Source organism: Scyliorhinus torazame, chromosome 15 (genome assembly GCF_047496885.1).
Source record: "Scyliorhinus torazame isolate Kashiwa2021f chromosome 15, sScyTor2.1, whole genome shotgun sequence".
NCBI classification, from domain to species: domain Eukaryota; kingdom Metazoa; phylum Chordata; class Chondrichthyes; order Carcharhiniformes; family Scyliorhinidae; genus Scyliorhinus; species Scyliorhinus torazame.
In genome coordinates this window covers 152,303,221-152,315,418 of record NC_092721.1, presented here as the reverse complement: position 1 = coordinate 152,315,418, position 12,198 = coordinate 152,303,221, and the positions used below count along the sequence as shown (strand labels likewise).

The 12,198-nt window shown below is 50.8% G+C and overlaps 1 protein-coding gene across 2 annotated transcripts in view; it reads left to right on the top strand.

Moving 5' to 3' along the window:
• flt1 (fms related receptor tyrosine kinase 1) overlaps positions 1 to 12,198 on the top strand; it is a 315,859-nt gene that overhangs the window by 217,637 nt on the left and 86,024 nt on the right. For both annotated transcript variants that reach the window (XM_072476946.1, XM_072476945.1), the window contains exons 20-22: positions 1,098 to 1,186; positions 3,024 to 3,174; positions 10,276 to 10,373. In XM_072476946.1, the coding sequence (XP_072333047.1) occupies positions 1,098 to 1,186; positions 3,024 to 3,174; positions 10,276 to 10,373 (338 nt within the window). The remainder of the gene's footprint in view (positions 1 to 1,097; positions 1,187 to 3,023; positions 3,175 to 10,275; positions 10,374 to 12,198) is intronic.

Sequence of the window (12,198 nt, the reverse complement as noted above, 5' to 3'; positions counted from 1 at the left end):
TGATCAGGTTGTCCTGTGTGCGACAGCCCTGGATCGCACATTGGTTGGCCTGCCATGCCAGCTTGGGAACCTCGCCAGGATCCTCCTGGACTCCATCATCATCCCCTTCTGGTCGGATGAGGCATGGCATTCTTCCTGCTCCTCCAGTATGTCGCCTGTCTGCGGCACAATGTTGCGCCATGCTCGAGACCCTCGCGGGGTATATTGGAGCGCCCCACCAGAGCGGTCCAGGAATCAGAAGCCCATTTTCAGAATGCCGATGCACTGCTCAGTGACGCTGCTGGTGGCTGAGTGAGCATCGTTAGAACAGTTCCCCATCTCGGTCTGGGGCCTCTTCAGAGGTGACATTAGCCATGACCTTAGCGGGTAAGCTTTGTCGCTCACTAGCATAGCCCTAACCCGAGGGAGGACCTCGAAGGTGCCGGGAACCTACGAGTTTGCCAGGATGTATGTGTCGTGCACACATCTGGATATCAGGCACACCAACTGTATATTCATGCGTGGAAGTCTTTCCTACTGATGAAGGACACCCCATGTTGAACCGGTGCTCGGGGGGACGGACGGGGGGACGGGGGGGACGGGACATGTGTGACTTCGATCACCTCCGGACCAGGGGGAAGCCAGTGATGGGGGCAAACCCAACAGCTCAGGCATCCTGTTGGGCTTGTTCCAGGTTGAGGGTGACGTATGCAGATGCCCAGGTGCATAGGTCATCCGTGACAGCGCAGTCTGCATGGTGCCGCCGGCGCGGGGCGTATTGCTCGCTGCTGCCACCAGCGGGGGATCGGAGCATCGCAACGGATTTGGCGCCTGGCACCGATCCTGTTTTTTGGACGACGCTCCATTTTCCACCCGATCAGGAATCCCGATACTGGTGTCAGGCAATGGAAAATCCACCCCTGTATGATTCAAGTAGAAGTTCGATATAACTCTTGGAGCTAAACGGATCAAAGTATAGTGGTGGAAAGCAGGACCAGGTCACCATGATCATAATGAATGGCGGGGCAGGCTCAAAGGGCCGATGGCCTACTCCTATTCCTAGTTTCTATGTGCTATGTTTCTACGATTTATATTGGGCTTTTATTTTGTATACGCAGGTCCTTTGATGGTGATTGTTGAATACTGTAAATATGGCAACCTCTCTAACTATTTGAAGAGCAAGAGGAACAACTTTGTGCTGCACAAGGTGATTGCACCGTAAAGATCTTTATTTTTAATATTGAATTATTGAGATTCCAGCCAAATTAACATGATAAATCAAAATTAATATCCAAGGGCAGCATCTTCCTTCACGGCAGAGAGAATCTTCAGAACGTGTCTGCTTCTTCGTTGCCACTTACCAACAATTTTAATATTGAAAATATGATAACAAGGGCCTGAACCTTTCTCCCATTGGGCGCCCACACTCAGCGGGCCCAGAAGCGGGCATGAAACGTGTCCCTGCTCACGGTCGTTTCCGGAGCGCAATTTCTCGCTGCCGAGCCAGTTAATGGCCATCCAGGGTAAAACATGCTCTGTGAAAGGCTGAGCCCTGCCATGGAGGTCGGGAAGGGGATGGGTTTTAGGAAAAGTGAGGGTGTGGGCTGACGCTTCCAATGTCCTCTTCAGGGGAACAGCTGCTGTGGAGCTGTCTCAGGGAGCTGCTGACATGTGAAAAATAAAGAGTGACAGAAAATCTATGTAAGGGTGTCTAGGCAGCACATTCAAACACAAACCTCAGTCCCCAGGCAACTTTATAAATTTTATTTCAGCCCTGATATCGCATCCTTCTTTGGATTGAGGTTGAGGCCAAAACATAAAGGCTGTCTGGCCAATCGGTTCGCCTGTCGCCTTAGTAGCAGATAAGCCATGTAAGATTACATTTCAATGGCCCCTTCATGGGGTAAGTTGCCTGCTTGCTTGTCAGCGGGCACGCTTCCAAAGTCCGTATTCATCTGCCCACCAAAATATTGTTCAAGTGCATGCTGACGTCGGGGGGCGTCCCTGACGACCACTCGCATGATTTCACAGACTTCTGGGTTGGGCGCGGGCCTGCCTGAGCAACATAGAACTCTGGTGAAGGAGTGACTGAAGTACACTATTAAATATTCAAAGTTGATTAACCCTGATTTATTTTCTATTCAGCACATATCATTGGCTTGAGTAGGAATTGACCACATGGAGAATCATGCGCAAGAACTTGTGTTCTACCACTTTGAGGCACAGGACTAGAAATGTGTTTCGGCAGCTTTCAGGCATTCTATTGTCACAGGAAAAATCCCTGCACCCGAAGGAGGAGGCATAAGGATTGTGAAAAACTGGTTCTTCACGCCTCATCTATATATAGGGGGCCGGTCACTTCGGTTCCTCTTGGCTCCACACTAATTTAAAACAAAAAAACCCAACTTATAATCACAGTGGTGGTTGCTGTCTAGGCCACATCCACATCCAGAAGACCTTAAAGGTACAGGCTTTAGACCTGCTCTACTCAAGGCATTCTAAGTTCACTGAGCGATCCTAAAGCATGTGTCGGGCCCATCATTTCCTTATGAAAAGGGACTAATGCCTCTTTCGACTTCGCAAACATGGTCCAACCGAATTCCATCTGAGATATGTTTCAGGCTTCCTTGTGCTACACACCATTCAACTCTGAAAATAGATCTCTTTCACTCCAAGGTTTTGAGGTGTTCATACAACTATAAATTCTTTAGTGGTGCTGAAAACGCACTAATATTATTATCATAATAGATAGAGTTGTTTATCTGATAAAATTACGCACTTACTTGTATCCAGTATGCGCTTTCTAGAAACTGAATTTTCCTTCTTTTCAGTTAGTTTTGCACTGATATCACTTCAGGAGTTAGTTCTCCATTTCATTGTTTGCCTTGGCTCCACTGTGAGCTCCCATGGCTGAGGGGATGGAGACAGGCAAAACACAATAAAATGTAAGAGTTCAGTTTAGCAAAGGCTGCTGTCTATTTTCAAAACATGTTTTGTTTTCGTAAGTTTGCTAAGATTTCTTCCTGTGTTCTATCTGTGTGTAGGAAACTACACTCCAGTCAGACCCAGTTCAAGAAAAGGCTTCCATGGAGGGTAAAAAGAAAAGGCTGGCAAGTGTCACCAGCTCCGAGAGCTCCACTAGCTCTGGGTTTGATGAAGATAAAACTCTAAGTGATGTTGAAGAGGAAGAGGAGGGTAAGACCTGATTCCTTCCTGATTTCTTCCTGATTTACAGCCTTCAAAGTTATTTTTACACCGCACTGAGTATCTTTGATGTCCTTGCTGATTATCTATGTAATAAACATCCGTGGGATATTCTTAATAGGAGGAGGCACACCTTTCAAGTTTGGAAAGGAATAAAAATACATGGTGTGCTCTGAATGACAATTATAGTTCTTATCAGATTGTCTCTAGATTTTCAGAACAGTAGGGAGGAAACCTCACCTTATTATTTTGCCACTAATTGCCATGCGAGGTGAAAGGATGTTACAGGGAGTAAGTGAACATCAATTGTAGCTTTAGTGCTGCCTATTCTGGCTGGAGCTCTGCCAGATGATCTGGAATTTTACTACGCTACCAAGGCAACAGCTTGTCAATGACGGCAATACGCTGGGGAAAATTCAGATCGGAACGATGGGCTTTATATTTCCTCCTTGGTCCACCAAACATACAGAGTAATTTATCCTTCTCAAATCACATATCCATTTCAAATCTCTGCAGCTATTGAGAAAATTTGTGTTCCAGCATTAACTGTACTATTTGGATCAAAAAACGGCAGAGAGCCAATGGATGCTGAAACTCCGATGACAAATGGTGTCACAGAAAACATATTCAACTCTTATCTCAATTAAATATTTGATTTGGATTGCTGGGCTGATAAATTAGTGCCAGGCATCGTAATTAGTATACACCTTCATGTACAAATCTAAGGCAGTGAGTATCGTGGGTCCAGTTGGATAAATGTGCACTGCTTAAGTCTAATTTCTGAAAAAGGGTTTGCAAGCATGACTCTAGTCTTCTGGTCACTTTGATCGCACTCTGACCTCTCCAACCTCCTCCTCCTACACCATTTCAATTAAAATCAATGCAAGCTTAAGGAACAGTAAGTTATCTTACTGCTTGACACGTCCCAGCCTTAACGTTGACTTTAACTACTTCAGATCTTAATCAACTATTTTCTCTTGGACATATTGGGATGGTTTTTAATGATCCTCTGCCTGTGGGTTTGAAGATGGTGGTTTGGGGGGGTGGGGGGGGTGGGGTGGTGCGGATGAGGCACATGCCAAGTGACCAGGCCGTCCCCCTGCAGGGGGTAGTAACAAACATGGAGAAATTCCTTCCTTAATAGGTCCCTGGACTCATTGTAGGGTCTCCCAAAGCTTTAGACCACTTCCACCCTCCCTCCGCTAATGTTATCTTCCAGCATGGCCTCTCAAACCCCAGACTCTACCCTTCACAGGGCCTGTCAGCTTGGCATCCGGCGATACCCACAAACATACCTAAATGATCCAGGGCCTCATGCTTAAAGTGCTGGAGAACGGCTGGCTTCTGACTGGCCAGCAGCTGTCTGAGAAAGGATTTCCTATCCCTGAGGGCTGGAACTCCCACCTCCACTCTATTAGCAGTCGAGTAGGGAAACTGGCACCTTGTATAATTTAGCCAATTGTAACTATTTATGCCTCCTGTGACTACATCTTTTTATTTTAATAAACATTTTATTGAGGTATTTTTGGTATTATAACAACAAAATAAACATTGTACATGAAACTATAAACATAGTGCAAAAGCCGTCTCCCTCCCTTACAGGTCCCACCTTTATTAACTCCCTACTCTAAGCTAAACTAACCCCCCCCCGTCCACTGATGATTCATTTTCCGCGGAGAAGTCGACGAACGGTTGCCACCTCCGGGTGAACCCTAACAGTGACCCTCTCAAGGCGAACTCGATTTTCTCCAAACAGAGAAAGCTAGCCATGTCCGATAGCCAGGTCTCCGACTTCGGGGTTTTGAGTCCCTCCAAGCTAATAGTATCTGTCCAGGGAAGCAAAGGCCAGAACGTCTGCCTGTTTCTCCTCCTGGATTCCCAGGTCTTCCGACACCCCGAAAATCGCCACTTCTGGACTCAGTGACACCCTTGTTTTTAATACCGTGGATATGACATCTGCAAACCTCTGCCAAAATCCCTAAGCTTTGGACATGCCCAGAACATGTGGACATGGTTCGCTGGTCCTCCCGCACATTTTACACACCTGTCTTCCACCCCAAAGAATCTGCTCATCTGGGCTGCTGTCATATGAGCCCGGTGAACGACCTTGAATTGTACCAGGCTGAGCCTGGCACATGTTGCGGACACGTTGACTCGATTCAACGCATCCGCCCATAGACCATCCTCTATCTCTCCTCCCAGCTCCTCCTCCCACTTGCGCTTCAGCTCCTCGGTCTGCGGCTCCTCTGACCCCATAAGTTCCTTGTAAATGTACGAGACACTCCCTTCTCCTACCCACGCTCTGGAAACTACCCTGTCCTGAATCCCCCTTAGCGGTAGGAGCGGGAAGGTTGACACCTGTTTACATAGGAAGTCCCGCACCTGCAGATACCTGAATTTGTTTCCCCTCGCCAACCCAAACTTCTCCTCCAGCGCCCTCATACACGGAAAGCTCCCCTCTATAAACATATCCCCCACCCTCTCAATCCTTGCTCTTCGCCATATCCGGAACCCCCCATCCATACTTCCTGGGGCAAACCGGTGATTATTACAGATTGGGGACCAGACCGATGCTCCCTCTGCTTCCACGTGTCTCCTCCATTGCCCCCAGACTCTCAGGGCTGCCACCAGGGCTGGTGGAATACCGTGCCGGCGGGAACGGCAGAGGCGCCGTTATCAACGCCCCCAAACAGGTGCCCTTGCATGAAGTCGCCTCCATGCGTTCTCATGCCTCCCCCTCCTCCACCACTCACTTCCTGATCATGGCTATATTCGCCGCCCAGTAATAGTTACTAACGTTTGGCAGCGCCAGCCCGCCCTCTCCCCGACTCCGCTCAAGCATTACCTTCCTCACTCGCGGCGTCTTGCCCGCCCAAACAAAGCCAGTGATCACTTTGTTGACTAATTTAAAAAAGGACTGCGGAATAAAGGTGGGGTGACATTGAAACATGAACAGGAATCTCGGGAGGACCGTCATCTTCACCGTCTGCACCCTCCCAGCTAATGACAACGGGACCGCGTCCCATCTCGGAAAATTGTCCTTCATTTGGTCTACTAGTCGGGCCAGATTTAATTTATACAGCCGGTCCCATTCCCGCGCCACTTGAATGATTAGGTACCTTAAGTGTTCCCCTACTAATCTAAACGGCAGCTCCCCCAATCGCCTCTCCTATCCCCTCGCCTTGACCGCAAACATCTGACTTTTACCCATATTTAGCTTATACCCCGAAAACCGGCCAGAATCCCCCAGAATCCTCATGATTCCTTCCATCCCCTCTATTGGGTCCGATATACATACAGAAGCAGGTCGTCTGCATAGAACGAGACTCTGTGCTTCACCCCCTACCCCCCCCCCCTCCCCCGGACCAACCCCTTCCAGCCCCTTGAGGCTCCCAGAGCAATTGCCAACGGCTCTATAGCCAGCGCGAACAACAGTGGGGAGAGGGGGCATCCCTGTCTCATCCCCCGGTGCAGTCTAAAATAGTCTGATGTTGTCCTATTCATCCGTACGCTTGCCACAGGAGCCTGATACAGCAACCTGACCCAGTCAATAAAGCCCTGCTCAAATCTGAACTGTCCCAGTACCTCCCACAGATAATCCCATTCTACCCGATCAAAAGCCTTTTCTGCATCCATTGCGATCACTACCTCCTCCTCCCTACCTTCCGGGGCCACATTGAACATCTTCAACAACACTGGCCCCAATATCCCAGAGAACATTTTATAAAACTCCACTGGGTACCCGTCCGGCCCTGGGGCTTTACCCGACTGCATGGCCTTCAGTCCCTCCACTATCTCTTCCAACCTGATCAGGGCCCCCAGCCCTTCTACCAGCTGCCCGTCCACCTTTGGGAAATTCAGCCCCCCAAGAAGTGCCTCAGCCCCTCCGGTCCCGTAGGGGTTTCCGACCTATACAGCCTGCTGTAGAAATCCCTAAACGCCATATTCACCCCTGCTGAATCTCCAACCAGGTTCCCATCTCTGTCATTTCCCTATCTCCCTGGCTGCCTCCCTCTTTCTAAGCTGCTGTGCAAGCATTCTTCTGGCCTTCTCTCCATACTCATAGATCGCCCCCCTCGCCTTTCTCAGCTGCTCCACCGCCCTTTCTGTGGTTAACAAGCTAAACTCCACCTGTAGCCTCCGCCGTTCCCTTAAAAGCCCTGCCTCTGGGGTCTCCGCATACCTCCCATCGATCTGTAGTATCTCCTTTACCAGTCGGTCCGTCTCTGCCCTGTCCACCTTCTCCCTATAGGCCCGTATTGGGATCAGCTCCCCTCTGACCACCGCCTTCAGTGCTTCCCAGACCACCGCTGCTGAAAATTCCACCGTGTTGTTGACTGCAGGTGGTTCTGAATAGATTTCCTCAGCCGCTCGCACACCTCTTCGTCAGCCAAAAGTCCCACATCTAACCTCCAGTGCGGGCGCTGGTTACTGTCTTTACTAACCTGCAGGTCAACCCAGTGCGGAGCATGGCCTGAGATTGTGATCGCTGAGTACCCCGTGTCCACCACCCCTGCCTGTAAGGCCCTGCTCAAAATAAAGAAATCAATCCGGGAGTACACTTTATGTACGTGTGAGTAGAAGGAGAACTCCTTCACCCTCAGCTGCCCAAATCTCCATGGATCCACCCCCCCCCCCCCCCCGCCCCCTGCTCCATGAACTCTTTTAGTTCCTTTGCCATTGCTGGCACCCTGCCTGTTTTCGAGCTTCACCGGTCCAGGCCAGGGTCAATAACTGTGTTGAAGTCCCCTCCCATGACCAACCTGTGCGAGTCCAGGTCCGGTATCTTCCCCAGCATCCTCTTTATAAACTCCACATCATCCCAATTTGGCACATACACATTTACTAGTACCACCTGCACCCCCTCCAGTTTCCTTACTGGCCTCCCACATCCGAGACTATTCTACCCGCCTCAAACACCACCTGCTTATTGATCAGGATCGCGACCCCTCTAGTCTTTGTATCTAGTCCCGAGTGAAAGACTGATGACCCAGCCTTTCCTCAATCTAATCTGGTCAGTTACTCTAAGGTGCATCTCCTGCAACATGACCACGCCCGCCTTCAGTCCCCTAAGATGCGCGAACACACGTGCCCTCTTGACCGGCCTATTTAACCCTCGAACATTCCAGGTGATCAGCCTAGTTGGGGAGCTCATTTCCCCCGCCCCCTTCGCTGATCAACCATCCCCTTTTTTGGGCCCGCCTCCAGCCCATGCTCCGCGCCTCCACCGGCCCGCCCCCAGGCAGTCTCCGCCCTAACCTCCTCTCTGTCCCGAAGCCCAAGTCCCTCCCTCATCAGCAGAACATTCCCCCCCTCCCCCCTCTGTAACCCAACCCCCTTAATAAACCGAACATATGCACCCCCCCACTACACTTCCGTGAGCTAGCCCACCCAGCTAGCTTGGTGGCCCCCATCCCTGGCGCCAGATAGTCTCCCACCTATTGTTCCTCCCCCTCCCCCGCTCATACAAACATACTCCAACATCAAACAATCCCCACACAATTGCCTGACAGAAAAACACCAAAATCTAAACAAGCACACCTCCATCCCCCAACAGTGCAAATGAAAACCTTAACTCACTCAGCTCTGCCGCTGGTCCCAAATCAATACAGAAGGCATTACAAACAGCTTCCACAAAACAAAAAACGGGAAACTTTTTTTAAAGAACAGAAAAACAACAACAACAAAAAAAAAACCATGAACGTTGCAGCAAAGTTCAAAAGTTCTCAGTCCACCACCAGTCCTTTCCTTTTCACAAAGTCCAGCGCGTCCTCAGGCGACTCGAAATAAAGGTGCTGTTCCTCGTACGTGACCCAGAGACGGGCCGGATACAACAGTCCGAACTTCACCTTTTTCTTAAAAAGGATCAACCTAATCTGGTTGAAGCCTGCTCTTCCCCTGGCCACCTCCACACTCAGGTCTTGGTAGACCCGCAGGATACTGTTGTCCCACTTACAGCTCCGTGTCTGCTTGGCCTACTGTAGAATGCGCTCCTCATCCAAGTACCTGTGGAATCTCACCACCATTTCCCTCGAGGTGGGGGGGGGGTCTCCCGTTCGCGTCTTCCTCGCGAGTGCTCTGTGAGCTCTGTCCACCTCCAAGGGTCGGGAGAATGCCCAATCCCCCAGCAGCTTCTCAAACATGTCTGCGATGTACGCCCCAGAGTCCGCTTCTTTGGACCCCTCCGGGAGCCCAACGATTCTCAAGTTCTGCCGGTGGGACCTATTCTCTAGGTCCTCCACCTTCTCCCAGAGATTCTTCTGCTGGTCTCTCAGCATCCCCACCTCCAACTCCACCGCAGTTTGATGTTCCTCCTGCTCAGCCAGCGCCTTCTCTACCTTCTGGATCGCCCGATCTTGGGCGTCCAATCTGAGCTCCAGCCGCTCAATTGACTCTTTTATCAAGTCCAAGCAGTCCTGTTTCTGCTTAGCAAAGCCTTCCTGAATAACTTGCATCAGCTGCTCCATTGACCGCTGGGTCGATAAACCAGAGGTCCGGTCCTCCGCCATGCTGTCTCCTGCTTCAGCCCAAGCCTTCTCTGTCTTTCTGTTTCTGCCTTTACGAGCAATTCTAGTCCTTCTCTCCATGCACCGATGAGGGAATTCAGTACACAATTGCCTCTGTCATCATTTTACAATTCAAGTCGGGTAGAAAATCGGGGGAAAAGGTCCAAAAGTCCGATCTGAGCGGGAGCCACCAAATGTGCGACTTACTCCTTCATAGCCGTCACCAGAAGTCCTGTGACTCCATCTTTTGATTCTATGTTTGTCTTATTATCAGCTCTTGTGACCATGCTCCATCATGTCCTTTAAAGCTCCTGATATGGTCCCTGCTTTATTAAAATAAATAAATAATAAATAATCTTTTATTGTCACAAGTAGGCTTACATTAATACTGCAATGACGTTACTGTGAAAAGCCCCTAGTCGCCACATTCCGGCGCCTGTTCGGGTACACAGAGGGTGAAAATTCTCAACTGGTACGGGAATTGAACCCGTACTGCTGGCCTTGTTCTGCATCACTGAGCTAAATCAGCTGAATTGCAGTAAAAATTCAAAATTAACAGCGCACTCTTTTTTTAAATAATTGGTAGATGCTGATGACTTGTACAAACAACCAATTACCATGGAGGACCTGATCAGCCACAGTTTCCAGGTGGCCCGAGGCATGGAATTCCTGGCATCAAGAAAGGTTTGGATTCAATACCAAGTGAAATCGGAAACTCTGGTTCACTGAGATTAAGAATCAGTACTCATCTTCTCTCCAATCTGTCATGTTAACATAAAGACTAGTCAAACATAGCAAAATCCAGAACGTTGTAATGAATATTCATTCAGCATTTCATTTCAATTATAATTTGGAATTAAACAGATTGGTTTTCAACTCTTTCTTATGTTACAGTTATGTGAGGTTACCTTCTTCTGATAAGCAATCAACTGGACATCAACAGCAATTGTAGATTGTAGATGCTATGTCAGTGGAAAAGAGGAATGTTTTGAATACAGTCATGTAACTGGTTCTTAAAAATATTATTTAAGGACTTCCGGTTGCGGCTATGCGGAGCTAAGTCGCACGTTCGGCAGCTCCCGCTAAAAATGGACTTTTGGGCTCTTTTTAGGGCCCACAACGGCGCTTGTTCGGCGTTTCCCGGTGTGGGAAGGGGACAGCAACATTCCCCCGATAGTGTGTGGAGCGGACCAGGAGTGGGGCGATTAAAAAAGTGGCATTGAAGCGAAGAAAGGTGCGAGGGAGGAGGACCAAGATGGCGGCGGGCAGAGACCAGAGAGCATGGAGGCAGTGGACGCAAGAGCAACAGGAGCTTCTCCAGCGCTGCTTTAAGGAACTGAAAGCAGAGCTGCTGGAACCAATGAAGGCTTCAATCGATAACCTGCTGGAGACCCAGACGGCCCAAGGGGCGGCGATCCGGGAGATCCGGCAGAAGGTCTCGGAGAACGAGGACGAGATCCGGGGCCTGGCGGTGAAGGTGGAGGCGCACGAGGCGCTCCACAAGAAATGGCAGGCGAGGTTTGAGGAGATGGAGAACCGGTCGAGGCGGAAAAACCTGTGGATCCTGGGTCTCCCGGAGGGGCTGGAGGGATCGGACGTGGGGGCGTGCGTGGTCACCATGCTGAATTCGCTGATGGGAGCGGGGGCCTTACAGGGGCCCTTGGAGCTGGAGGGGGCACACCGAGTGCTGGCGAGGAGGCCCAAGCCCAGCGAGCCGCCGCGGGCGGTGCTGATGCGGTTCCACCGGTTTGCTGATCGAGAGTGTGTGTTAAGATGGGCCAAGAAGGAGCGGAGCAGCAGGTGGGAGAACGCAGAGGTTCGGATCGACCAGGATTGGAGTGCGGAGGTGGCGAAGAAGAGGGCCGGTTACAACCGGGCGAAGGCAGTGCTGCACAGGAAGGGGGTGAAGTTCGGTATGCTGCAGCCGGCGCGTCTGTGGGTCACATATAAGGATCGACACCACTATTTCGAGTCCTCGGAGGAGGCGTGGGCCTTTGTTCAGTCTGAAAAACTGGACTCAGACTAAGGGTCGGGGATGAGGGGTCGCGGTGGAGGGATGATTGGGGATTGTTGGGTTGTGTTTCGAGGGGGGTTCTTTGTTTTCTGGGGGTTGGTTGGGCATTGTTTTAATTAGGTCCACCGGGCAGGCTCATGGGGCGGGTGGGTGGACTGCTTGGGCGGGTCGATGGTCGGTGGGGGGTATGTAGCCCCGCAGGGGGGGGCGGGGAAAGAGGCCTGAGTTGGGGGTAGTGGGACCGGGCCTGGAAGGGGTGCTGCGCCAGGGGAGGCGGGGACGGGCGAGTGGAAAGCGCGGGTTTTTTTCCCCCGCGTTTAGGTCTGAAGGGGCGTGGCCGGAGCTGGGAAGCGCGGGCTTTTTCTCCCGCGCTGGGAGTGGAATGGACGCGATCCCACTGCTGGACAGGGGGGGGAGGGGAAGTTCCACACTGGGGGGGGTCGATGGAACAGCTGGAGTGGCCGGGGTCAGCAGGTGTCAGCTGACTTACGGGAG